Genomic DNA, 27,985 nt, shown 5'->3' on the forward strand with positions numbered 1-27,985 from the left:
ACATAACAATCTAATCTCGTGCCTATTTAAATTCCTTGTAAACCAAAATATTTCTATAATCCAACGTATCGACAATAAAGGTGAACAATATAAGTTTCTACGCATTGTAAAATGTAAAAACAAAACGAAAATATCTATCTTCTTCAAGGAAAACGGTAAGTTATTGATGAAGTGTTTCTATTAAAATAAATTTACTTGCATACGTAGATATCGGTCCAAGGACTAAATTCTTATATATGACATTGCTGTTTGGCATGGCGAATTTATTTTGAAATTTGAAATTTTCATGTAAACTCTGTCTTTGATAACAATGCAGCTTTGTTAAATTGTCTTTAAATCAAAAATCTTGAGTTTTAGACTCAATTTGTCAGCGGAAATTTCATCGGCAATATGCAGCATTTTATATTGATATTTGTTTATAACAATTTTAGCTTGCGCATAAATTGTGATGTAAAGAATCATTCATTTTGGCATAAGAAATAATAAGCTGCCTTTTCCCCTTTTAAAAGAATTTTATTCTTACGTTAACTCAAATACATAACTTAACAGTTCAACATCACTTTGGTCGAAAGAAAATTTTCGTTGTCGAAGTCCGAATACTTTTGACGAATACTAAGTTTTGTGGTGTGTTTGCTGTTCCTTGTTGTCATGAATTCACCTTATCTGGGTGTTCTCTTCCTACTTTATAAAAGTTTTGCTTTACATGTATTTATTACTAAACATCAAACATTTTAAGTGTTGTTTTAAACAATTTTATTAAACTGTCAATTTATGATTACGATTGCTTTGATTACTGATGCATTGAATCTTAGTTGGGAAATTGAGTTTACAATTAAGAAATATCAATATAAAAATAGCTACTGAAGCTCTAAAGCAAGCATACAAAGAGAATGCACTTGAAGATTATAAAGTTACTTTGTTGTATGTTTTTATCAAATTTATGACAAAACAGTCCAAAAATACCACAAATAACTATAAAAAAGATGATGTATGTTTAATTTACAAAAGAATTTATTCTTGGTAAAAATTTTTGAATTCCTTTCACAAAATATTTTGCGACATTTTAGACATGTAAGATGCACATTCAAAATTAGCTAAACTTTAAAAACAACGCAAAAGCTCTCTAACTTTTTCAAGGAAAACGGCGAGTTATTAATCATGTGTTTGTATTGAAGTAGAAATAATTTATGTGGTTACATAGATGTAGGACTGAGGGAAAATTTTCACAGTTATATGTCATTGATGTCTGACATGGTAAATGTATTTGAAAATGCAAACATGTTCATGTAAACAGTTTCATTGACTACAATCATCTCCTTTATTTATACTGCCTTCATTAAAAACTTAAAAATACGAGCGGAAAATTTCACAAGCAAGTTCAATTTATTATTGTCTATTCATAGCTGCATCTTCCATTGAAATTTGTAAACGGAAATTTATATGTGATGAAAAGATTTATTCATTTTAATTTAAAAATCATAGATTTCCATATATTTTGCATATATAACTTGATTTTCATGCCTTGATTTAAATTATAATTTAACAGTTATCTTTGCAAATATTGGGCATCTACGTGGTTTTACATGCTGAGCATCTGATCACTTAAAATTGGCAAAGATAGGTCATTGTTCATCCGTCGTTCATCGTTCGTCGTTCCTCGTCTGTCTCTAAAACGAAGTCTATCAAGGGATTCTTGAAAACCGTGAGTGTTACTTTGTCCGTAGCAACGTATTAAAGACTGCTAACATGTATTTTATACAATTCTAGTAATAGCACAACAAATTAAAAATCATAAGTTGCCATATTCTTTGCTTATATAAATTGATTTTTATGCGTTGATTTAAAAACATAATTTAACAGCTAAACATCACCTTGAAAGAAAACATTTATTAATTGATGTCCAATTACTTTTGACTCTATAAGTCATAATGAATAATTGAAACAAATGTAAAGAATGCACAATAAAGTCTTCCTGGAAAATGGGAAAATTGCAGGAGCATGTAAGGACTTGTTTACATTAGTTGCCAGACAACAGTGCGTTTCATGTTTTTGTATCTATATTATTACTAATGAAAGTGCTTATTCATAAGATTTAATCGTCGTTATTTTTGTAGAAATTATTAAAATGCAAGTTTCAACACCTAATATTAAATGATGTTGTAAATTTCAGATGTACGTGTTTTTGTAGAGTTGTGTGTTAAGTTTCTTGTTTCTTACATGCAGATGAATCTATACTTTGTTTGGACTATTCTCGTCATACTTTATAAAAATTCTATAAAACTTTCGCTTCACCCATAAGTTGTTGATACTTACTAAGAACAGTCAATGTGTTCTTTTCACAAATTCAATCAAACTGATAGTAGATAATTGCAAATGCTTTGATTACTGGTAAGTTTAATCTTGCTGTGTTGTATAATTAAGTTTTAAATAAAAACATATAAATATAGTACTTGAGAATAGGAAAATTGTTTATGATATTCTAAAGCTAGCATAATATGCTTTTGTCTATGGCCAAATTTAGGTTTTTATATCATTTTATAAATTAGCTTACATTACACATCAAAAATACCAAGATTAACATGATAACAACAACAAAATCATACGGTGTATCTTTGATTTACATAACAATGTAATCTCGTGATTATTTAAATTCCTTGTAAACCAAAATATTTCTATAATCCAACGTATCGACAATAAAGGTGAACAATATAAGTTTCTACCCAATGTAAAATGTAAAAACAAAACGAAAACATCTATCTTCTTCAAGGAAAACGGTAAGTTATTAATAAAGTGTTTGTATTAAAATGAATTTACCTGCATACGTAGATATCGGTCCAACGACTAAATTCTTATATATGACATTGCCGTCTGACATGGCGAATTTATTTTGAAATTTGAAATGTTCATGTAAACTCTGTCTTTGATAACAATGCAGCTTTGTTAAATTGTCTTTCAATCAAAAATCTTGAGTTTTAGACTCAATTTGTCAGCGGAAATTTCATCGGCAATATGCAGCATTTTATATTGATATTTGTTTATAACAATTTTAGCTTGAGCATAAATTGCGATGTAAAGAATCATTCATTTTGGTATAAGAAATTATAAGCTGCCATTTCCCCTTTTAATAGAATTTTATTCTTACGTTAATTCAAATACATATCTTAACATTTTAACATCCCTTTGATCGAAAGAAAAATTTCGTTGTTGAAGTCCGAATACTTTTGACGAATACTAAGTTTTGTGCTGTGTTTGTTGTTCCTTGTTGTCATGAATTCACCTTATCTGGGTGTTGTCTTCCTACTTTATAAAAGTTTTGCTTTACATATCTTTATAACTAAACATCAAACAGTTTAAGTGTTGTTTTAAACAATTTTATTAAACCGTCAATTTATGATTACGATTTCTTTGATTACTGATGCATTGAATCTTAGTTGGGAAATTGAGTTTACAATTAAGAAATATCAATATAAAAATAGCTACTGAAGCTCTAAAGCAAGCATACAAAGAGAATGCACTTGAAGATTATAAAGTTACTTTGTTGTATGTTTTTATCAAATTTATGACAAAACAGTCCAAAAATACCACAAATAACTATAAAAAAGATGATGTATGTTTAATTTACAAAAGAATTTATTCTTGGTAAAAATTTTTGAATTCCTTTCACAAAATATTTTGCGACGTTTTAGACTTGTAAGATGCACATTCAAAATTAGCTAAACTTTAAAAACAACGCAAAAATTCTCTACCTTTGTCAGGGAAAACGGCGAGTTATTAATCATGTGTTTGTATTGAAGTAGAAATAATTTATGGGGTTACATAGATGTAGGACTGAGGACAAATTTTCACAGTTATATGACATTGATGTCTGACATGGTAAATGTATTTGAAAATGCAAACATGTTCATGTAAACAGTTTCATTGACTACAATCATCTCCTTTATTTATACTGCCTTCATTAAAAACTTAAAAATACGAGCGGAAAATTTCACAAGCAAGTTCAATTTATTATTGTCTATTCATAGCTGCATCTTCCATTGAAATTTGTAAACGGAAATTTATATGTGATGAAAAGATTTATTCATTTTAATTTAAAAATCATAGATTTCCATATATTTTGCATATATAACTTGATTTTCATGCATTGATTCAAATTATAATTTAACAGTTATCTTTGCAAACATTGGGCATCTACGTGGTTTTACATGCTGAGCATCTGATCACTTAAATTTGGCAAAGATAAGTCGTTGTTCATCCGTCGTTCATCGTTCGTCGTTCCTCGTCTGTCTTTAAAACGAAGTCAATGAAGAGATTCTTGAAAACCGTGAGTGTTACTTTGTCCATAGCTACGTATTAAGGACTGCTAACATGTATTTCATACAATTCTAGTAATAGCACAACAAATTAAAAATCATAAGTTGCCATATTCTTTGCATATATAAATTGATTTTTATGCGTTAATTCAAAAACATAATTTAACAGTTAAACATCACTTTAAAAGAAAACATTTATTAATTGATGTCCAATTACTTTTGACTCTGTAAGTCATAATGAATAATTGAAACAAATGTAAAGAATGCACAATAAAGCATCCCTGGAAAATGGGAAAATTGTAGGACCATGTAAGGACTTGTTTACATTAGTTGCCTGACAAGAGGGCGTTTCATGTTTTTGTAGCTATATTATTACTAATGAAAGTGCTTATTCATAAGATTTAATCGTCGTTATTTTTGTAGAAATTATTAAAATGCAAACTTGAACACCTAATATTAAATGATGTTGTGAATTTCAGATGAACGTCTTTTTGTAGAATTTTGGGTTAAGTTTCTTGCTTCTTACATGCAGATGAATCTACAATTTGTTTGGACTATTCTCGTCATACTTTATAAAAATTCTATAAAACTTTCGCTTCACCCATAAGTTGTTGATACTTACTAAGAACAGTCAATGTGTTCTTTTCACAAATTCTATCAAACTGATAGTAGATGATTGCAAATGCTTTGATTACTGGTAAGTTTAATCTTTCTGTGTTGTATAATTAAGTTTTAAATAAAAACATATGAATATAGAAGTACTTGAGAATAGGAGAATTGTTTATGATATTCTAAAGCAAGCATAATATGCTTTTGTCTATGGCCAAATTTAAGTTTTTATATCATTTTATAAATTAGCTTACATTACACATCAAAAATACCAAGATTAACATGCTAACAACAACAAAATCATACGGTGTAACTTTGATTTTCATAACAATGTAATCTCGTGATTATTTAAATTCCTTGTAAACCAAAATATTTCTATAATCCAACGTATCGACAATAAAGGTGAACAATATAAGTTTCTACGCATTGTAAAATGTAAAAACAAAACGAAAATATCTATCTTCTTCAAGGAAAACGGTAAGTTATTGATGAAGTGTTTCTATTAAAATGAATTTACCTGCATACGTAGATATCGGTCCAACGACTAAATTCTTATATATGACATTGCCGTCTGACGTGGCGAATTTATTACGAAATTTAAAATGTTCATGTAAACTCTATCTTTGACAACAATGCAGCTTTGTCATATTGTCTTCAAATAAAAAATCTTGAGTTTTATAATCAATTTTTCAGCGGAATTTCATCGGCAATATGCAGCATTTTGTATTGATATTTGTTTATAAAAATTTTAGCTTGCGCATAAATTTGCGATGTAAAGAATCATTCATTTTGGCATAAGAAATTATAAACTGCTATTTCCCCTTTTAGTATAATTTTCTTCTTACGTTAACTCAAATACATAACTTAACATTTTAACATCGCTTTGATCGAAAGAAAAATTTCGTTGTTGAAGTCCGAATACTTTTGACGAATACTAAGTTTTGTGCTGTGTTTGTTGTTCCTTGTAGTCATAAATTCATTTTATCTGGGCATTCTCTTCCTACTTTATAAAAGGTTTGCTTTACATATATTTATTACTAAACATCAAACATTTTAAGTGTCGTTTTAAACAATTTTTTTAAACAATATTATTATTACGATTTGAGTTTTATAATCAATTTTTCAGCGGAATTTCATCGGCAATATGCAGCATTTTGTATTGATATTTGTTTATAAAAATTTTAGCTTGCGCATAAATTTGCGATGTAAAGAATCATTTATTTTGGTATAAGAAATTATAAACTGCCTTTTCCCCTTTTTAGTATAATTTTATTCTTACGTTAACTCAAATACATAACTTAACATTTTAACATCGCTTTGATCGAAAGAAAACTTTCGTTGTTGAAGTCCGAATACTTTTGAGGAATACCAAGTTTTGTGCTTTGTTTGTTGTTCCTTGTAGTCATAACTTCACCTTATCTAGGCATTCTCTTCCTACTTTATAAAAGGTTTGCTTTACATATATTTATTACTAAACATCAAACATTTTAAGTGTCGTTTTAAACAATTTTATTAAACTGTAAATTTATTATTACGATTGCTTTGATTACTGATGCATTGAATCTTAGTTGGGAAGTTGAGTTTACAATTAAGAAATAAAAATATGAAAATAGCTACTGAAGCTCTAAAGCAAGAATACAAAAAGAATGCACTTCAAGAGTATAAGCTACTTTGTTGTATCTTTTTATCAAATTTATGACAAAACAGATCAAAAATACCACAAATAACTATAAAAAAGTCACGAGATTTATCTTTAATTTACATAAGAATTTATTCTTTGTAAAAATTTTTGAATTCCTTTCACAAAATATTTTGCGACATTTTAGGCATGTAAGATGCACATTCAAAATTAGCTAAATTTTAAAAACAACGCAAAAGCTCTCTAACTTTTTCAAGGAAAACGGCGAGTTCTTAATCATGTGTTTGTATTGAAAAAGATATAATTTATGGGGTTACATAGATGTAGGACTGAGGGCAAATTTTCACAGTTATATGACATTGATGGCTGACATGGTAAATGTATTTTAAAATGCGAACAAGTTCATGTAAACAGTTTCATTGACTACAATCATCCCCGTTATTTATATTGCCTTCATCAAAAACTTAACATAACGAGCAGAAAATTTAAAAAGAAAACTCAATTCATTCTTGTCCTTTCATAGCTGCATCGTCCATTGAATTTTGTAAACGGAAATTTTATATGTGATGAAAAGATTTATTCATTTTAATTTAAAAATCATAGATTTCCAAATTTTTTGCATATACAACTTGATTTTCATGCGTTGATTAAAAAATATAATTTAACATTTAAACATCACTTTAAAAGAAAACATTTATTAATTAATCTCCAAACCCTTTTGACTCTATAAGTCATCATGAATAATTGAAACAAATGTAGCTAAAGAATGCACAATAAAAGCTTTCTGGAAAATGAAAAAATTGCAGGACCATGTAAGGACTCGATTACATTAGTTGCCTGACAAGACAGCGTTTCATGTTTTTGTAGCTATATTATTACTAATGAAACTGAAACTGCTCATGCATAAGATTTAATCGTCGTTATTTTCGTAGAAATTATTAAGATGCAAGTTTGAACACCTAATATTAAATGATGTTGTAAATTTCAGATGAACGTGTTTTTGTAGAGTTTTGTGTTAAGTTTCTTGTTTCTACATGAAGATGAATCTATACTTTGTTTGGACTATTCTCGTCATACTTTATAGAAATTTTATAGAATTTTCGCTTCATCCATGAGTTGTTGATACTTATTGAGAACAGTCAATGTGCTCTTTTCGCAAATTTAATCAAACTGATAGTAGATGATTGCATATGCTTTGATTACTGGTAAGTTTAATCTTGCTGTGTTGTATAATTAAGTTTTAAATAAAAACATATGAATATAGAAGTACTTGAGAATAGGAAAAATGTTTATAAAGTTCTAAAACAAGCATAATATGTTTGTGTCTATGTCCATATTTAAGTTTTTATATCTTTTTTTAAATTTGCTTACATTACACATAGAAAATACCAAGATTAACATGATAGCAACAACAGAATGAATTGTATTAAAATGAATTTACTTGCATACGTAGATATCGGTCAAACGACTAAATTCTTATACATGACAATGATGACATTGCTGTTTGGCATGGCGAATTTATTTCGAAATTTGAAATGTTAATGTAAATTCCGTCTTTGATAACGATGCAGTTTTGTGAAATTGTCTTTAAATCAAAAATCTTGAGTTTTAGACTCAATTTGTCAGCGGAATTTCATCGGCAATATGCAGCATCTTATATTGATATTTGTTTAACAATTTTACCTTTCGCATAAATTTGCAATGTAAAGAATTATTCATTTTGGCATAAGAAATTTTTAACCTGCCATTTCCCCTTTTAATAGAATTTTATTCTTACGTTACTTTAAATACATACCTTAACTTTTTAACATCGCTTTGGTCGAAAGAAAAAATTCGTTTTTGAATTCCGAATACTTTTGACGAATAGTAAGTTTTGTGCTGTGTTTGAGTAGTATAAAGAGCGTCGTTTCTGGCGCACTTCACACCTTGAGACCTAGTATACGCAAATCTAAACGCCCCAGCCCTAGTTCACGTACGTGCTTACTATGTATGTCTGAAAGACGACATAGTAAGCACATAGTGTAATTATGCTGGCAAAATTACAAGAAGCACACACTAAGCACAAAAATCGCACCGGATAGCAACGGCCAAACCCAGGGAGCCAAAGACGTCCGGCCCACCACCAGAGACCGCGCGCCTGTCCTTTGGGGCTAAGGCGGTGACCTTCGCCGGCCTTGGGTCATTTTAAGAAAGACAGCGTATATCCAAACGTTTGACAGCCATGAGGCAGGGCAAGAACAAGTGCGCGTGGGTGAAGGTCCTCACTAGAGAACCGTGTGGAAAGTCATGTATGGGGAAGTATTGCGTAGTGCACCAGCAACAAATCCGGCGTGGCTGGCCGGTGCTGGTCCCATGTCGGAGTTGTGGTATCAGCACGCAGGCAGAGGTGCAACGATGCGCAGATTGTGGCCAGCAAGCCGGAAAAGCTCGCCTCCGTAGAAAAGAGGCCCGAGCACGAAGGCAGTTTAGCCTGGTCCTCAGCGATCTGGAGGCCGGAAATTTCCATTTAAAGGAGGGCGTATGGTAGGTTATATCCACTGAATTTTCATTGTATGATAGGCTACATCTATTTAGAGAAAAGCGTACGATAGGTTATATTCACTGATATGGATACTGTTAATAAACTTCTGCAACTATATGACCAAGGTGTAATCAGCAAACACGCGCTGAACACCTCTCTTAAGGCTCTTTAACCGCCCGCTGCCTCAACACCCACGCAAAGAAATGTCACTCCACCTATCCCCAAACCGCGCAAGGGCAGGCCTATCCCCAAACCGCGCAAGCGCAGCCCCATCAAGTCTACAGATTATGAAATTGATGCATACATGGATGAGCTTCTGGCTAAAATGTCATTGAGGCGCAGACCACAACGCCCCACCAGGGCTAAGTGGAATGAAACGAAGGCCTTCAGCTTTCATCTGAGAGCCTGGAAAATGCAGGTGCCGAAGGAGCACCCATCCGAACGCGACGTGATGGCTTTCCTTAAAAAACGCCCAGCCCTACATCAAACGCAAACTTGTTGAGGAGCTACTAGCTCTACGAGGAGTTAAGTTCCAGTTGGCTGTAGAGGTTGAGCTTCGGACGGATGAAGCAAATTGTACTGAAGTGCTTCAAGCACCAGTTTCCCGGACAAAGCAGATCACGCTGCTACAAGCGCATGAGATTCCGCACGCCCTTCCCAACAATCCTGGAGAGAGTAGAAAAGTCCACTCGGGAAGGGTCTGGGTGGATAGTGGATCGTGTCAAAACACTCTGGCTTGACGTCCCTCGCTACCAGCCTCTACGGGGAGGCTCATACCTCCATCTCTCCACTGCGGTCAAGAATAAGAAGGCAATCGTCAATGTGAAGAACAACGACAACAACTGCCTCCGCTGGTGTCTATAACCTGCGCTGTTTCCAGGAGCTAAAGACCCGCAACGACCGGGCAAGTATCCCACTGAAGACGGCATTGACTTTGCGAGAGTGAGCGTACCTACACCGCTTTATCAGCTCAAACGAGTAGAGCGTCTGAATGACCTTGTTATCAACGTGTATGGATGGTAAGGCGGCGTCGTTCCTTGCCGTTTGAGCAAAGTAGAGAGAGCTCGCAAGACTGTGAATCTCTTCCTCGTCTCGGATTTGAAAAATCTTGAGAAACACCACTACACTTCAACCGCCCTCAATCAGAGTAGCCACTATCAGCTGCACTTCTGTAAGCGTTGCCTTCACGGCTTCACCAGACAGGATTTGCTGGAAGAGCATAAGCCTGAGTGTCGAGGAATCAAACAGGCCGCGGTTGCTATCAGAATGCCAACCCCCCGAGAAAATGACGAAATCCGCTTTGAGAGCTACCACAAGCAGCTCAAAATGCCCTTCTTGATCTACGCCGACTTCGAGAGCCTGGTCTGCAAAATCGAGGGCCCCGCGCTTAATCCTGAAAAGAGCGGCGCCCAACAAACCTCCAGGCACGAGGCATGCGGCTACTCGTACATAGTCGTTCGTTCCCACGCGGAAACGCAGCCGCCGCAGCTCTACCGAGGACCCGACGCGGCCAAGCATTTCCTGAAGGTGTTCCAAGATAAAGAGCGCAAAATCAAGATGGTGTTGGCTAACTCCGAGCCTATGCACATGACAGGAAAAGACTGGTGGAGCCACAAAAAAACCACAAAATGCCACGTCTGCAGCAAGCCCCTCGAAGGCGATTCCGTGCGAGACCACAGCCACATTACTCGCAAATACCGAGGTGCGGCCCATAATGAGTGCAACCTCAAGTTGTGGCTTATTACGAAGACAAGAATCATACTGGTTGTCTTTCACAACCTGCGAGGCTACGACAGACATCGCATCAAGCCGACTATCGCAGAGATTGAAGGTAAGGTCACCTGCATCCTCCAAAACGCCAAGAACTACATCTCGTTTGGTATCGGCCAGTTTTGAATCATCGGCAGCGCCAGTTTTTGCTCTTGAGTCTGGATGAACTGATGGAAGCCAGCAATCCGCGAGACATGGGCATCACAGAAGACCTCGAGCCAAACCCCGAGAGGCGTATCCTCCTGCTCCGAAAGACGATTTACTCCTACGAGTATATGGACGGCTGGTCCAGATTTGATGAGGTATCCCTCCCTCAGAAAGAGGCTTTCTACATCAAACTGAAAGATAAAGGCATTACCGATGACGACTATGCCCTAGGAAAAAAAGTCTGGGACGCCTTCGGCTGCACAACCCTTGGCGAATAGCACGACCTCTACCTTCGGACTGACGTCCTCCTGCTCGCCGACGTCTTAAAGAATTTCCAAAAACTGTGCCTCGACTGTCCCATTATACGAGCCCAGGTCTGAGCAGGGAGGCTCTCCTTAAGCCCACAGGGGTGGAGCTCGATCTGCTCACCGACATAGATATGCATCTCTTCATCGAGAAGGGCCTGCGCAGCGGCATCAGCATGGCCAGCAAGTGCTTCGCCGAGGCCAACCACCCTAAGGTGCCCGATACCATCCAGGGAAGCCAAAAAGCTGGATCCAGTACTACGACGCCAATAACCTGTACGACTGGGTAATTTAAAGAGAAGGCAAAGGCGGCCCTGGACCAGCCTGTAGATGCAGAGAAGGGCTACATTCTCGAAGTCGATCTGGAGTACCCAGAAGATCTTCATGACGAGCACAATGCATATCCGTTAGCGCCGGAACGCCTGAAAGTCGACAACGCGTGGATGTTGAATTACCAGCAATATCTCCTCAAACAGTTGTATGAGTCCAAAAAGCAGGTCCCCAATCTGTGCGACAAGACCCTATACGTCCTGCACTTTCGGAGTTTGCAGCTCTACCGGCAGCTGAGCATGCGCCTGAAAAAGATTCACAGGGCAATCCGCTTTGATCAAAGCCCCTGGATGGAGCTCAACATCCGGAAAAACACCGAACTCCGGAAGAAGGCCAAGAGCGACTTCAAGGTCAACCTCTACAAGTTGCTGAACAACAGCGTCTTCGGCAAGACGATGGAGAACCTTCGAAAAAGTGTTGATGTGAAGCTGCTCCGGCCAAGAGAGACTGTGAGACTCCGAAAACATATTGCCAAGCCGACATTCAATCGGCATCTTATCTTTGACGATGCTGAGAACCTCGCGGCCGTCCACATGCATAAAAGCAGTCTGCTGCTCAACCGGCCTGTCTTTATGGGCATGTGCATTCTCGACTTCTCGAAGCACTTGATGTACGACTGGTACTACAAGGCGCAGTACGGGTCGTTAGCAGAGCTCCTGTAGACCGACACCGACAGTCTTGTGCTGGAGATCCAGACCGAGGATGTGTACGCCGACATAAGACGCAACGCCGTTCAGTACGACACCAGCAACTATCCCAAAAACCATCCGCTGTTCAGCACAGCCAACAAGAAGGTGCTTGGAAAATGAAGGACGAGTGCACTGGGGTGCCTATCGCTGAGTTTGTGAGACTCAGGCCCAAGATGTACTCTATCCTGAAAGCAGATGGTCTGGAGGAGCGGAAAGCCAAGGTTGTTAAAAAGGCTGTCGTGGAAAAGCATATCCGTCATGCCCAGTACAAAGAGGCGCTCTTCGAAGGAAAGCACTTCCGCCACGGCATGGATATGCTGCACAGTTGCGGGCATCAGATCTTCGGCGAGCATGTCAACAAGACATCGTTGAGCCCGCTGGATACGAAATACTGGATCGCAGCCGATGGGATCTCTACCCTAGCATACGAGCATAGGGAAACCCGTGCCCAGACGAAAAAATGAGAAATGCCTTCGTAGAAAAGCTGCTCCACGGCTAAGCGCAAGGCTCCGTTAGCATAGTACCTGACAGTGAAAGCTTCGCTTTCATAAAAGCGTGACAGGACCACATCGACTAAGCCGGTGGTTTTTCGGTCCCAAAGGGCACCACTTGGAGCTCCTCACGCACAAACGCGCGCTTGGACCCATCGCTCAAATAATACAAAACGACCTTCCGCCCTCAACTAAAGCCCGCTCGACCTGGTGGGAGGTCACACTCCAGATAGGATCGATCGCCCTACGCTGTTCACCACCCTCCAGTTCACCAGGCGCATACAAATACCGCACCATAACATCCGATGGCAAGCGTCGCTCTTTAAAACCAACTGGACGAAGCTTTGGCGCAGCGGGTTTGGCCTTAACGCTCTTCTTCCGAATCGCAAGGAAGGGCTTTTCGCCCATCAAACGAGTAGTATTATTATTTAGCGCTTTAACCATATTAGGTAATCTTAATACCCATTCTTTGTTCCGAGTTCTGGGCTCAACCAGCTCGAGATGATACTGGTAACCGAATAGTCGCTCCGCCAAAGTTTGGATAAATCTTTCTACGATCCCCTGATCTCTATGAACCCCGACCTTACCCCGTCGAGTCGTGACACCATTTTTATCAAACGTTTTTTGCACAGCCCACGGAGCTCCGTGCTGGGGTCGACTTGTAAAACTTTAGGCCATCGAAGAGGCCCACGGGCATAAATAGACTCTATCGCCTTTTTAGCCTGGGTCGCTGTCTTGTCTGTGATTGCCTGGGCCTACTTATACCGACTTGCTACGTCAACGACCATCAATGCGTACTTGAATGTGTGTCTTCCGACTCGATCGTGAGGCATAAACAAGAGATCAACCTGGTGGACCTCATTCGGGGAGCTGATGTCTAACTAAGATCGGGGGATAGCACTTCACGCTGGTGCGGGCAAGTAGATCTGCCAGATGGCCTGTTTTGTTAGCCATTCATGAGCCACATCCTCACCGACGCCAGCCTCTTTAGCCAGTATTGGGATAGCAGCACGGCCACGCCAGTACCTCGTAGGACTGTAGTACGCCTCTGCGAGGCGTTCTTCAACGCTTCCGTCTGTAGAAACGCGACCATGCTTCTTCGAGGCGACGGCTTTAGCATTACGTGTCGTAGGCGACTTCTCTTTAGCTTTGAAATCGTCAGGACCACCGCTAGTGGTCAGAGGCACAAGTTCTAGCACCTTCTGATCATTGGCTAGAGTGTTTTTGCCGAACATCCCCCTTAATCTTTTTAAAGTCCCTCTGCAGAGCCCTATTCTATAAACAGCCGCCCCGCCGGGACAGCATGGCGCCCGCTGACAGCCGTTGCTCAACTCTGCACTACAAACGTATTCGTAGCCATGACCCGATCGGGAAAGGCCTCCAGAAAATTTCTGCGCATCCGGGCTCTGTATATGCTTCCTTTATTTCAGCGAGCGTATGCGTTCCAGTACAACAAACAGTTGGTCAGTGGTGCCCCCCTTCGACCGGATCATGGAGAGTGTAAATATTGTCCGTGTTGCTGATGCAAAACTGCCCATCGTGGAGATGTGGTAGGCTGTCGTAGCTACAGGCCCCAACGAGCCGTCCTCGGGCTCGCTCGCCCTTCAGGAAGCGTTTGATGTCAACGCTCGAGAGCGGGTAATCCACCTTCCATTCCTTATACTGAGCACAGCGGGAGTCTAAAAAAGGCATGCCAGCGTTAATCCGTTCTCGATATTGCGCCTGTAAACATTCTCGAGGTGTTAGAGCGCCTCCACTGTAAGTGGGTAGCGACCGCAATGAGCAATGCCACCCTTTGCCTGCACCGCACACGGTAGGTTCTTTTTCCCCATGTCGAAGAACGCTTCCTGAGACATTGCTTTCCATCCCTCCAGCGAGACATCGGCAATATCGCCGAACTCCAGACGTGGAAAACCTCTAATTCGCAGACCTTGACTTCTGAGATCGTGGCGAGCTGCTGCAGCGACACCATGGCAGGCAACACAAAGCTCCTCCGGAAGACCCATCTTTAGCTTCAGATGTTGTTCATATCATCTTTTGGCACATTAAATCTCTGATTAAAATTGATCGATACAACGGTTCTTAGATCCAGAAAGATCTGATACCCTTTGGAAGTGTACTCTCCATTGTTGAATTTCAGCCAAAAGGACACCTCATTAACTTGTTGGTAGGGGCGTAGACGCCGCAAGTCGAGCTTAGCAAACACATAATTGTTAATGCCGTCTAGTGTCTGCACGAGAAAGGTCTTGAGGACCCGGCTGTCAGAGTTGTCCTCATACTCCACAGACCCCTTGCAGACCTACGCCTATGGAGTAGACCGTCGCGTTGGCTATGCCTTTGCGACAAACACAGCAGGTAGAGTCGGAAACCTTGACTTTGCTGCCGATCATACCCTCAAAAGGGTGCCTGGTGTTCATCGCTCTTTAACCAAAGCCTTCTCGAATACGGTGCAAGAAAATATCGTTCATGTCGTCAGCGAATACTTTCAGTATGAGTTTTGCACATTCCTACCATCTTCTTCAGTGGGGATAGTTGGCTGCCTCCGAGCACACAGGTGAGAATTCGCGTCGACCTCTCACAGGGCGATCTCAGTCGCTACATGATCATTTCTAACAAAGGTGGCGGTGCGGATAACGCAGACGCTATCAGCAGAATACGTATGGATCTGCTAGAGCTCGACTTTGTCTACCCCACCTATCGCATGAAAAAAGACTACAGACACCACGTCTCGATCGCTAAGGAGCTGTATTTCCACACCTGGTGTCCCAGGGTAGTTCAGAAGTCGTTGAACGATGACGCTGGCACTCTCGCGCTCCTACAAAAGGCCCCAATCCCCAGGAAGATGATTCTCTTCTTTATATACTCGAGGCTCGGAAACGCACCAGGACTTGCCCTAGATGTCGTCGCCGAATCCAGTAACCGATTGGCTATGATCCACGCCAACTTAAGCAAGCTCCGCATCGTCGTGAACGAGCACAACCTCTTTGATCACCCCTTGAAGTTCTCGTGGCAGTGTAGCGCGGGCGAAGCTAACCTAACAAGAGCCACTTACTTCTACGAACCCAATAAAAGTTCCTACCTGAGAGGCTACAACTTGGTCCAAGAGTTCTTCGGAAAGACGTATGGCATGGAAGTGCCAATCACAGCCGAGGACTACTGCAACAACTGGTTCATGACCCCGATCAATCTCAATCTGGACCCTGTCACAGACAACGCAAAAGCGCGAGGCAATCTCACAATCAATTATCAGTTCACGGCAGTGGCGGATAATCCTATTGCGCTCCCTTCCGACGCCACCATGTCAATCAAAGTAAACCTTCTGTGCCTCAATCGGTATATGTACACGATGTCGAAAGAGAAATGCATCAGCTGGAGTGTCGTCGTCTGAGTTATACTGTAATTTTGTTACCAAAATTACATATGCTAGCATAATTATATTTGAAGCGTGGAGTTTTGCCGTTATTAACATGGAAGGTGGTGATCTGAAAACGAGCAACCGCCATTATCACGGGGGTGACCTTGCGACGACAAACCGCCAATATGGTGGGTTTCGTCCCCTCCTACGCATGTTAGGCCTGGGGGCCGGTGTGTCGCCATCGGAGCTGCAAAAAGCGATGAGTGACCCGATCAAGTCACAAATGCTCATGCAGCGTGGAGGCTTTCCTTGGGCGTTGGTGGGGTTGAGCCTGCTCCCCATGCTTATAGGAAAGGGGGCGGGAGACCGGATCGCCAACCAAATGAAGACGCCCCCGCCTGAACGGCAAACCACAATCATGATCCGTGGGAGATTGGCTTTCCCCCAAAGGCTGTTGGGAGCCGTCACCAGGATGGTCCCTTACACGAACAATGCCCCTATGCTCTTCGTCGTCGGTGCGCTCAGCTAGCTGGGGGACAACGTCGTTGACAGTATCTTCGGCGCGGGTATTCTTAACGGCAACATGTCTCATCCTTCCGACGACTACCGCGTGGAATATGTGCCATCCTACGAGCAGACGACGGCCGGTGCTGCAAAAAGATCGAGAGCGGGAAAGACTCGCAAGACGACGGGAACGGTTCGAAGAACACGCGCAGCGCCAAGGTCGACAACACGATTGAAGACCACGGGGCGAGCGAAGAATATCGGTTAAGATAAATTCAAGAGCATGCTCCAGAATGCTGCAAAGAGCACTGGCAAGAGAGCAGCGAATTTCACAAAAAAGAATGGTTTGACAAGCTTCTGCCTTCACTCAAAAAATGGAGACAGAATGTTTTGCTCTTGGGTCAGAGCAATATGGGCAAGAGCTTCTTCATGAAACGGCTTCTTGCTCACTTTCGTCCGAAAAGGCTGTACGTCATTTCGAACACCTCCGCTGATCAATATATTCAACCTAACACGGTCTTGAAGCATTATTACGTCATGCCTGAATCGATCGAGGATACGAGCATGGAACCGGAGTCCTACGTCATCATCGACGAAATCCGCATCATGAATCTCAAATACGGAACGCAGAGGGAATGCCTCTATACGTTCTTTACGATGTACAGCCATCACCTGAAATTGAACGTCTTCTTCCTCTCCCAGAGCTTCGATAACATAAAGGACATGAGGGTTAACACAAACTTTCTCTATCTCTTCCGATGTACGGATATATCGAATGTGAAGCGGTTTCTTAATTTGCTCTTCGGCGGCACGGGCAATAAACCGGCTCTCATCTTCAAACTGTACGAGGAACTCTTGACCCGCTACGAGCGCCCGATCCTCGCTATGGATTGCACCAATCAGCGATTCGCCTATTATTGCGACAAAAAACTATTGCGGTGGACTTTCAGTGAAAGCTTTGCTTTCTCCGTCATTACCAAGCTTGCTAGCCGCTTTGCTGGCATAAATCCTAGGCATCTTATTTAAGACAAAATCTGACCATCAATTAGAGAAAGAAGTTTGGGAGGGATATCACCAGATTTTTAAGCGTTTGTTTAAAGAAATGGAACATATTCGAGTCCGGATCTTCATTGGTCTCCCACAGCGACTTGAGCGAGTTGCGGATGGTTATCTGTCGGCCTTCCTCATTCCAAAGGCGCGGCGGCTGGAGGTCCTCCAGGTTATCGAGAACCAACCGAGCACATTATCAAACGCACAAATTCCTTTATGGAAGTCTTGGGTTATCTACCCGATGGGGTCAGGAGCAAAGGGCGCTGGAACACCAAATCGCCACTTGGATTTCATCTCCTTTCTGCGCAAAACATTGCAGTATATACCAAACCATCCACTTGCTAAGTTGAGCTTGCTGGAGCTAAAAAAACACCCAAGCGTAAAAGAGCTCTATGCCGTGTTCGAGGGCCACCCTAAACTTATCAATGAAGAGTCTGTCCTGACCGTTGTTAAATCCAGGTTGCTGAACTATTCTGAAGATGCAGGCCAAGTTTGCGACAGCGTCGCTGACGTCCGTTTGAAAAACCAACTCCCGGCGGTCACTACAACCGCACCTTCTCTCCAGACTCGGAAAGAAGGGGAGTTCGAAGGCTTGATGCTGCTCGTCTTTGGCCGCTTTCAGGCGGGCTAGAAAATTTTCGAGGCCTTTCTCAAAAGCAACTATTTCACTCCGCGTGCGCAGCTGGTACAATTGTTTACGGAAAACCCTCAAGGGTTTGAAGCAAATCTGAGGGAGCCTCAGGCGGATCAGGATATGCGTCTTGCTATCGTCGCTGACTATCGCGTGCTTGCAAATAAACTAAACCAACAGTTTCTCAGCAGGTATCCCTTTGAGGTGGTCGCTAACGCCATAGTCGACTTCGTCCATCACCAGTTTCGCCTTGCGAGGTTGAATTTGCAGGAGATCAAACAGCATGCACTTGCGGTCCGGATCAGGTCAGAAGTTCGGTGATTTGGCCGCCTTGCTTGAGACCTACTCCAAAACACCCGAGAGCAAATTTATAAATTATGATCGTCATTTTATGCCTGGAGGTGTCAGAGGCAAGATGACTAGCGATGCTACCTTTATTAATGCCGCTCCTCATGAACGGGAGCCGCATCATTAGCAAGAGTCTTGCTATATTGAACGCTCGAGGCCTTGTTTGAATGTTTCATGGACATGGCATTTTGGGTGACCACTTGGGAGAAGACGGCGGCGGCTTCGGTGATCAGTGATCAGGAGGAGCAGTTTGCTCGTTTGCAGGTTGCTGTGGTGCGAAACTAAACTAAAATTGGGAATGATGATACTGAGGGCACTTTCTCTTATACTGTCGTGCAGCTGAAGGTAAACAAGCTCGACCTCCATGGCGTTGATGACCGTTTGGGTAGTTTACCGAGAATTGCTACAGGAGCGCTGCCTGATCTCGTACGACAGGACGTTGTGGTGGCGCAGTTTGGCGAGGTGTGAATCTGAAGAATGGCAAGACACAGATTCAGAGTCTCTGGATTGAGCGGGATGAAAACGAGTGGTATCATATGAGCAGTGGTAAACTGTGAGAGGCTTGGGGTTGGAACTTCCATCTCTTCTGGCAGGGTGATGGCACCTCTCTTCTCACTCGCTATGCCGCCGTCCCGCAGGAAGTCTTGGACCACCGGGGCACGTACGGATATAATTGAAGACGTCTCTATAGGTTGTATTATCTTGAGTTCCCCTGATACATATCATCAGCATGGCGTTTGATTTGTGTATGACCCAAGCAGTCGAGATTTGGCTCCAAGCAAAGAAACCTCCTGTGACGACTTTAACGCGCTTCCGCTGCCAATACGATGCCGAGCAAGATCCACCGAGGTTGATCTCTGTATGGGAATAGGCTTTGACTGTCCCACTCGTACGCAGCTGGAGACCGTATTCACCCAAGCTCAGGATGCCAAGCGGGTTGAGTATCGTCGTTCCCTTGGCGCTGCGAGGAGGGTGGGACGCCCTCCTACGCGTATTACTCTGCTAGCATAATTGCAAGAAGCACGTACGCGAACTAGGGCTGGGGGGCTTAGATTTGTGTATAATAGGTCTCAAGGTGTGAGGTGCGCCAGAAACGACGCTCTATATACTACTGTTTGTTGTTCCTTATAGTCATGAGTTCACCTTATCTGTGTTTCCCTTCCTACTTTATAAAAGTTTTGCTTTACATGTATTAATGATATTTAATTACTAAACATCAAAAAGTTTAAGTGTTGTTTTAAAAATTTTTATTAAACTGCCAGTTTATGATTACGATTGCTTTGAATAATGATGCCTTACTATAAACCTTAGTTGGGAAATTGAGTTTACAATTAAGAAATATGAATATAAAAATAGCTACTGAAGCTCTAAAGCAAGCATACAAAGAGAATGCACTTCAAGATTATAAAGTTACTTTGTTGCATCTTTTAACCAAATTTAGGACAAAACAGATAAAAAATACCACAAATAACTATAAAAAAGTCACGAGATGTATCTTTAATTTACATAAGAATTTATTCTTGGTAAAAATTTTTGAATTCCTTTCACAAAATATTAAGCAACGTTTTAGACTTGTAAGATGCAAATTTAAAATTAGCTAAACTTTAAAAACAACGCAAAAGTTCTCTACCTTTGTCAAGGAAAATGGCGAGTTCTTAATCATGTGTTTGTATTAAAGTAGAAATAATTTATGTGGTTTAATGGATGTAGGACTGAGGACAAATTTTCACAGTTATATGACATTGATATCTGACATGGTAAATGTATTTTAAAATGCAAACATGTTCATATAAACAGTACAATTGACTACAATCATCCCCGTTAATTAAATTGCCTTCATCAAAATTTTAAAATTACGAGCGGAAATTTCACAAGCAAGCTCAATTTATTCTGTCCATTCATAGCTGCATCTTCCAGTGAAATTTGTAGACGGAAATTTATATGTGATGAAAAGATTTATTCATTTTAATTTAAAAATCATAGATTTCCATATTTTTTGCATATATAACTTGATTTTCATGCATTGATTTAACATTATAAGTTATCAGTTATCTTTGCAAATATTTGGCATCTACGTGGTTTTACATGCTGAGCATCTGATCACTTAATATGACAAAGATACGTCGTTGCTCGCTCGTCGTTCATCGTTCATCGTTCTTTGTCTGTCTTTAAAAGGATGTCTAGCAAGGGATTCTTTAAAACCGTGAGTGTTACTTTGTCCGTAGCTACGTGTTAAAGACTGGTAACAGGTATTTCATACAATTCTAGTAATAGCACAATAAATTAAAAATCATAAATTGCCATATTCTTTGCATATATAAATTGATTTATATGCGTTGATTTAAAAATATAGTTTAACAGTTAAACATTACTTTGAAAGAAAACATTTATTAATTGATGTCCAATTATTTTTGAGTCTATAAGCCATCATGAATATTTAAAAAAATTTAAAGAATGCACAATAAAGTCTTCCTGGAAATGAAAAAATTGCAGGACCATGTAGGGACTCGATTACATTAGTTGCCTGACAAGAGGGTGTTTCATGTTTTTGTAGCTATATTATTACTACTGAAACTGCTTATTCATAAGATTTAATCGTTGTTATTTTCGTAGAAATTATTAAGATGCAAACTTGAACATCTAATATTAAATGATGTTGTAAATTTCAGATGTACGTGTTTTTGTAGAGTTTTGTGTTAAGTTTCTTGTTTCTTACATGCAGATGAATCTAAACTTTCTTTGGATTATTCTCGTCATACTTTATAAAAATTCTATAGAACTTTCGCTTCACCCATAAGTTGTTGATACGTACTAAGAGCAGTCTATGTGTTCTTTTCCCAATTTTGTAAAAACTGATAGTACATGATTGCAAATGCTTTCATTACTGGTAAGTTTAATCTTGCTGTGTTGCATATTTAAGTTTTAAATAAAAACATATCAATATAGAAATACTTGAGAACAGGAAAAATGTTTATGAAAATTTAAAGCAAGCATAATATGTTTGTCTCTATGCCCAAATTTAAGTTCTTATATCTTTTTATAAATTGGCTTGCATTACACATCGAAAATACCAAGATTAACATGATAACAACAACAAAATCAAAAGGTGTACCTTTGATTTACATAACAATGTAATCTCGTGATTATTTATATTCGTTGTAAACCAAAATATTTTTATAAACCAACGTATCGACGATAAAGAGCACATTAATTTTCTTCGCAATGGTAAAATGTAAAAACAAAACGGAAATATCTATCTTCTTTAAGGAAAACGGTAAGTTAGTGATGAAGTGTTTGTATTAAAATGAATTTACATAATACCCTTTTGCAAGCAAGTGAGCAAAACTGTAATACAACCTTACAACTACGACGTTATTAGAAAACCTTAAAGATTGTATAACAATGTTCATGGATTTGTGACATTGTGACAAATTTCACAAATGAATACAAATCAACGTTTAATTTACTTAATAAGATTACTAAAGGAAAAAGCCTTTATAGAGCTATGCAAAATGCAGATCCCTCGTTGTTCTAAATTTCTTTATTTAAAATGATCTGTTCTATCTGACGCAGTCAGTCTTGGTGTCCTATATAGATTATTTTCTTCTAGTCATTTTTATTGTCCAATTTCAATGTACTTCAGTTAATCAGATCAGTGGACTTTAAATTAAGTAAAAAAACTTTATTGCGATTTATCTTGGTGCTTCCGAGAATAAAAATGTTAATATGGTATTAGAAATAGATAAACTGACCTTTCATTGTAAGTTTTCTTTTACCAAATAATTATTTTAAATTTGCTATACCATTTTTACAGTAAAGAAACCTACATAGAAAAGATACAAATGACTTGTTATATAAAATTTGTATAGCAATCTGAAATATAAATTAATTTTCGTGCAAACACAAATACTTGGTCAAGTACTTCCTTATACCTATTGTCATCAATAAATAAAGTTTGCATCATCAATGGATGTTGTTTAAAACTTTACTTTCATTTCATTTTTTAAACATATCTTGATTAAAAAGGGACATGATTAGTTTTGAAAATGTCTATCTAGCTTAAATTAAACAAAAATTGCCAATTCTTATTTCATGCATCCCAAGGAAATAAAGAACTTTGTTTCTCCTCGAGTCTTAATATATCCGAAAAACGAAACACAGACGACACACAGTTTTATTTGTTATAACGAAAATCAACTTTTTGATGTTGTGTCGCCCTAATGGGGAACAATACGTTTGTCTCAAATCATGTGACTACGATTGAACCAATCACATCTATCATACAAAGCACAAATATCGCAATGTTTTTATTATAACTTTATTTGATATTAGTTTTTCACATTTTTAAGTTTTCAGGAAACTATTAACTTATAAGTAAGTTAATCATAATTTTGTATATCAATTTTAGTTTTAATTTCAAGAAATGGCTTCACATTTAAATCTTACTGAGGAGGCAAACGGAACTCGTTTGAGCAAACTTTTAATAAATAAAGGAACGCAAGCCTTGAAAGATACATTGCAATCTTTATTAAAACCATCAAGTTTATCTGCTACACTAAATGATTCTTCTGAAAAGAGTAAATTGAAATCAATAAAAGTCATTGGAAAAGATCAATGGGATCTTCTTTACCCGTCAACTGGTTCACCAAACATTGGAAACTTTGATATCTCATTGTTGACTGTCTTATTGCGAAATATATGTGGTCTATTAGCACCAGCTAGTGGATGGAATAGTCTTCCTCCCGCTTCGGATACCTCAGTCTCATCCAATATTGCAAGAATTAAGTATTATCGAAACAAAGTGTATGGTCACATAGCCACAACTAGTTTAGATGACAGCAAATTTGAGCACTTGTGGCAGGAAATTTCAAAAGCATTGGTTGATTTGGGTATTCAACAAACTGAAATAGATAAACTGAAGGAAGCTCCTCTCAGTCTTGATGAGGCGAATTACATTGAAATGTTGAAAGACTGGCATAAGAAAGATGAAACATTGATCGAGTTTGCTGAGGAAAACAAGGAAGATGTCAAAGAGATAAAAAATGATGTAGCTAACGTAAAAAAAGAAGTGATGGAAACAAAAGCTAAAGTAGAGGAACTAAAAGAGATTGTACAGGACAAAACAAGTTTAGATCTCGAGAAGCTTGCAAAGTTTAATTTTAATGGTCGCATCAAAGAACTAAACAAGATGTACTTCCTAGGCACAAGACAGTGGTTATTTAAAAAACTTCACAACTGGTTTAACGACAAAAGTGAAGATGCTTCAAATGTCATGGTATTGATCGCCGGTCCTGGTGTTGGGAAAAGTGTATTTGCTGCTGAGGTGTGTCGACGATATTCTAAAAAGGAGAAACTGGCTGCTTTTCATTTCTGCAGATATAATCAATCAGATTATTCTAATCCTCTAATGTTAATCGAATCATTCGCCAATACCATGTGTGATGGAATATCTGACTTTGAATCCCAATTGAAGAAAGGTTTGAACAGAAACCATTCTAAAAAATCGATTGCCGATGCATTTCGTGTTTTACTCAATGATCCATTGCATTCATTGAAAGATCATGAACAGATGCTTTTGGTCATTGACGCATTAGATGAAAGTCAAGTTAACGGCAAAAGTGAATTACTAGAGTTGATAGCGAAAGAATTTTGCCGACTACCTAAATGGATTAAAATTTTTATCACTAGTCGTCCAGAACTTCCTATCCAAAATGAATTGAAAGAAATGAATCCTGTCGAAATAAAAACTCAACCTCGTGATAAAAACAACGAAGAAGACCTGCATCAGTATTTGAAATATAAGTTAAACCATTGTCGCTCTGGGAACACTGAGTATTCTGTTTCTGACGACGTTTTAAGATTGTTGGTTATAAAATGCGAAGGGTCTTTTCTTTATGCTTATCACGCGCATCAAGAGCTAAAATCGGTAGATGTTGAACTGACCGAGAAAATTATTCAACAATTAGTTCCTCTTGGCTTAAGTGGTTTCTACAAGAATGAATTTCGTCGAGTAAAAACCTTATTAATAGAGATAAGTTTATCAACACACAATATTGTTTTTGCAGATGAAAATTTTAAGAAGTTTCTTGAAGTGCTTGTGGCCTGTCGAGATTTTCTGCCCCAGTCGTTTGTTTTTAAGTGTTTAGGCTTACCTGATGATATGAAGTTTGAAGATAGCAATAAAGTCATTGAAATGATATCTCAAATTTTGCCAGCTTACGATGATCGTGTAACCGTGTATCACAAGTCTCTTATTGATTGGCTGAAATCAGATGGTTATAAAAAGCATGAATTTACAGTTGATTCTCAGTCCATAGTAAACGGGCATCAGTTATTGTGGCGTGCTTGTGAGAAAGAGTTTCATCACATTAAGTCAATAAACATTTTTGAAGATAAAATGAATACTGCTACGACTGAATATGCTTTGAAGAATGGGATATATCATATGATAGAATGTGGCAAAAATGTTGACTTTAGTTGGGCAGTAGATGTTAAAATTGTTTTCGCGATTTTAAAGATGAAACGATTTGAAGCTTTACAGAATTGGTCGTTGTTAGCTTTAGATGAAGGGGTGATTGGCCTGTGGCAGGTAATTGTAAAAGAAAGACGATGTTTCTTGAGTAAGGATTTACTTCAGGAATTATGTCGCTATGAAAGTATGATTTCTATATTTTCAAAGTTTTCAGCCATGTCATGTTATTTACAATTTATTGCAAATAGAATAGATGTTAGTGACGAGAAAAGATTATTAGCAAAGAATTTATTGAAACAAGGAAAACTTGTTTGGTTTGAAGATTTATTCTCGACTACTCAAACAGATATTCTTTATTCGACCGTCTCCAGCAACACTAATACCTCCAGCAGATTTTATATTTTCAGTCTTGATATTTGGAGTCATCTGCTTTCAAAACATCTTTGGGGACGCCCTGAGAGGTTTTCTTTTGTAAGTTGCGGTTGTTTTTCACCGTATGGATCGTTGTTTGTCGCCTTCGTTTGTTCTGATCCCGTCACTGATTTCATTAAATTGTTCTTTGGCATATTGAGTGCCGTACCATTGTTCAAGGTATATCTACGAAAATGGAGAATGCTTTAGGATGTTGGTGGGCGAATGGTTTACTGTGGATGTGGGATGGTTCTGATTATCTTAGGAAAATATCAATGTCATCTAACTGTTTTGCTGATACCGAGGTTAAATATGTATACATTGGATTCAAACCAAAAGAATTTTTAACATTTGGTGACGTCTTAGCTTGCATTGACCAAGAAAATGTCGTTCGAGTTGTTAGAATTACCAACGGTGAAATACAATATAACAAGTGTCTTCCTATCGATAGTCTTGACTGCAAAGTAGCTGTATCACCTGATAATTCCGTTATTTTAAGTGTCAGCAAAACAAAGTTTACAATATGGAAATGGAGAAACACAGACGACGAACTTTACCTTGAAGCTTGGCACACTGCAGAAATACCAGAAATACCCAAACCCGAAGGCATTCACCGTAAAATAACTGGAATGGATCCCTCCCACTACAATTGCAATTTTACAAATGATAGTAAACAAGCGGTCTTTTCTTTAGGTCATTACGTGTTTCATCATGCTTTCTGTCTTATTGATGTGCATTCGACTGGGAATGTGAGCGATGTTTTGTCATTTGAGGGAGATTATTTATACGAATTATTTGTTTATAAATCTTACTGCATTGGAACAACTGACTTTGGCTTTTTGACTGCTAAAGATTTAAAGAGTGGTGAAAAATGCGCGGAGATTGAAATATACGAGGAAAATATTGACCCTCCTGTTATATATATGCATTCCGAAACAGGAACTGTCGCTGTAATATCAAATAGCGAATTCTATGAACGCAAAATTCAATTTTTTAAAGTTAATCTTCCTGAATGAATTAATCATCGATCAATATAACTTACAAAAAACATGTTGATATTTTTCTGATAAATACGCATAGACAATTATTGATCGTGTCTACAAGGAAATAAAAACATCGCATATGAACTTTATTTATATCATTTCATTAACCAGTGGAAAAATTTCGTCTGCTGTCGATTTGGTCAAGTAAAACACAGAGAGACAAAAACAAAAAACTGTGACCAAACATACTTGTTCCAGTTGATCATTCGAGCTCAAAACTTCCAGTATAAAAACTTCTTGGTAATCACACAATCCCGATTGCCAAATAGCACGTTGAATGTTGTGACTTTAAAAATAAAGAAAAATAGGCACGCAATGCGTACATATCGGTAGCTTGTCAAGTATATTATTATATGACCAATTAATTGTTTAACCTTTTCTGCATTTTTCGAACGCTCTAGCTTAGATTTCATATCAGGTGACTGTGCTCAAGCCTCGCATCAAGAAAGTAGTTTCATTTAGATTTCTCGCAAATTTTAAAAGTTTTTTCTCCGAAAAGCGTTTTTGCTATAATTGTGTTTCAAAAACGTTTTCTGACATGTTTAAGATATCGTTCATAGAACGTCATTCCCATAAACACAACACGCTTATGTCTTGTATTACATTACATTTGAAAGTAAACGCTTTGCGTTGTGCATTGTAAATGATCACAAGTCCTTTGTATTTCTTATTCATAGTTTGACACGTACGACACGACTTCACCAACTCTTTACTGTGAGTCTGTATGAGTAAAGCGAACTATGTAGGAGCTATGTAAGTAATACCAAATTGGACTATATATATATATACCAGAAAGTACATCCTACTAGGTGCAAGTTGCTAATACCGGTCGCTGGAACGAAATGTAATTGTTATTTGTGGTCGCTTGTGAGCAAGCATTTGAATAATATCTTGAATTTTATTTACTATACTTTTTTGAAGTTTTGTGAAGAAAAATTGTTCGTTTTTACATGCCATTAATCGATCTCATGTTTAGTTCCCTTAAATAGATGACAACAGGCAATATCGTACGACCTATACAAGTCAATCTTTGGGCCGTGATGTTTTTAGATAACATTTCTCAAAATAACAATATTTTCCTTTCAGTGTTTGACTAAATTCACCAACAGAGTACTGTAAGTCTGTATGAGTAAAGCGAAAAATGTATAAGCAATGTAAATTATACCGAATTGGACTATATAATACCTCTCACTAAGTACAAGTTGCTAGTACTGGTCGATGGAACGAGATATATTTGATATTTATGATCGCTTGCTACCCTGCATTTGAATAATATTTTAATTTTTATTTATTAGTTTTTCTGAAATTTTTTGAAGAGTAAATTGTTCATATGTACATCCCATAAATCGGAGCTCATGTT

The 27,985-nt window shown here is 38.4% G+C and overlaps 1 protein-coding gene across 3 annotated transcripts; it reads left to right on the forward strand.

Moving 5' to 3' along the window:
• The first annotated feature begins 70 nt into the window (after positions 1 to 70).
• On the forward strand, positions 71 to 27,971 carry LOC124442465. 3 transcript variants are annotated; one of them, XM_046992971.1, is made up of 3 exons: positions 71 to 155; positions 1,547 to 1,702; positions 23,108 to 27,971. In XM_046992971.1, the coding sequence occupies exon 3, from the start codon at positions 23,123 to 23,125 to the stop codon at positions 25,790 to 25,792; it is 2,670 nt and encodes an 889-aa protein (XP_046848927.1). In that variant the 5' UTR covers positions 71 to 155; positions 1,547 to 1,702; positions 23,108 to 23,122; the 3' UTR covers positions 25,793 to 27,971. The 3 variants fall into 3 exon arrangements, with proteins under 3 accessions (XP_046848927.1, XP_046848928.1, XP_046848926.1); XM_046992972.1 differs by lacking the exons at positions 71 to 155; positions 1,547 to 1,702 and adding an exon at positions 5,312 to 5,396 and having other exon boundaries at positions 23,108 to 26,949; XM_046992970.1 differs by lacking the exons at positions 71 to 155; positions 1,547 to 1,702 and adding an exon at positions 20,817 to 20,902 and having other exon boundaries at positions 23,108 to 26,949.
• The last annotated feature ends 14 nt before the right edge of the window (positions 27,972 to 27,985 follow it).

The sequence above is a fragment of the Xenia sp. Carnegie-2017 genome, unplaced genomic scaffold (assembly GCF_021976095.1).
Source record: "Xenia sp. Carnegie-2017 unplaced genomic scaffold, XeniaSp_v1 HiC_scaffold_20, whole genome shotgun sequence".
Classification (NCBI taxonomy): Eukaryota; Metazoa; Cnidaria; class Anthozoa; order Malacalcyonacea; family Xeniidae; genus Xenia; species Xenia sp. Carnegie-2017.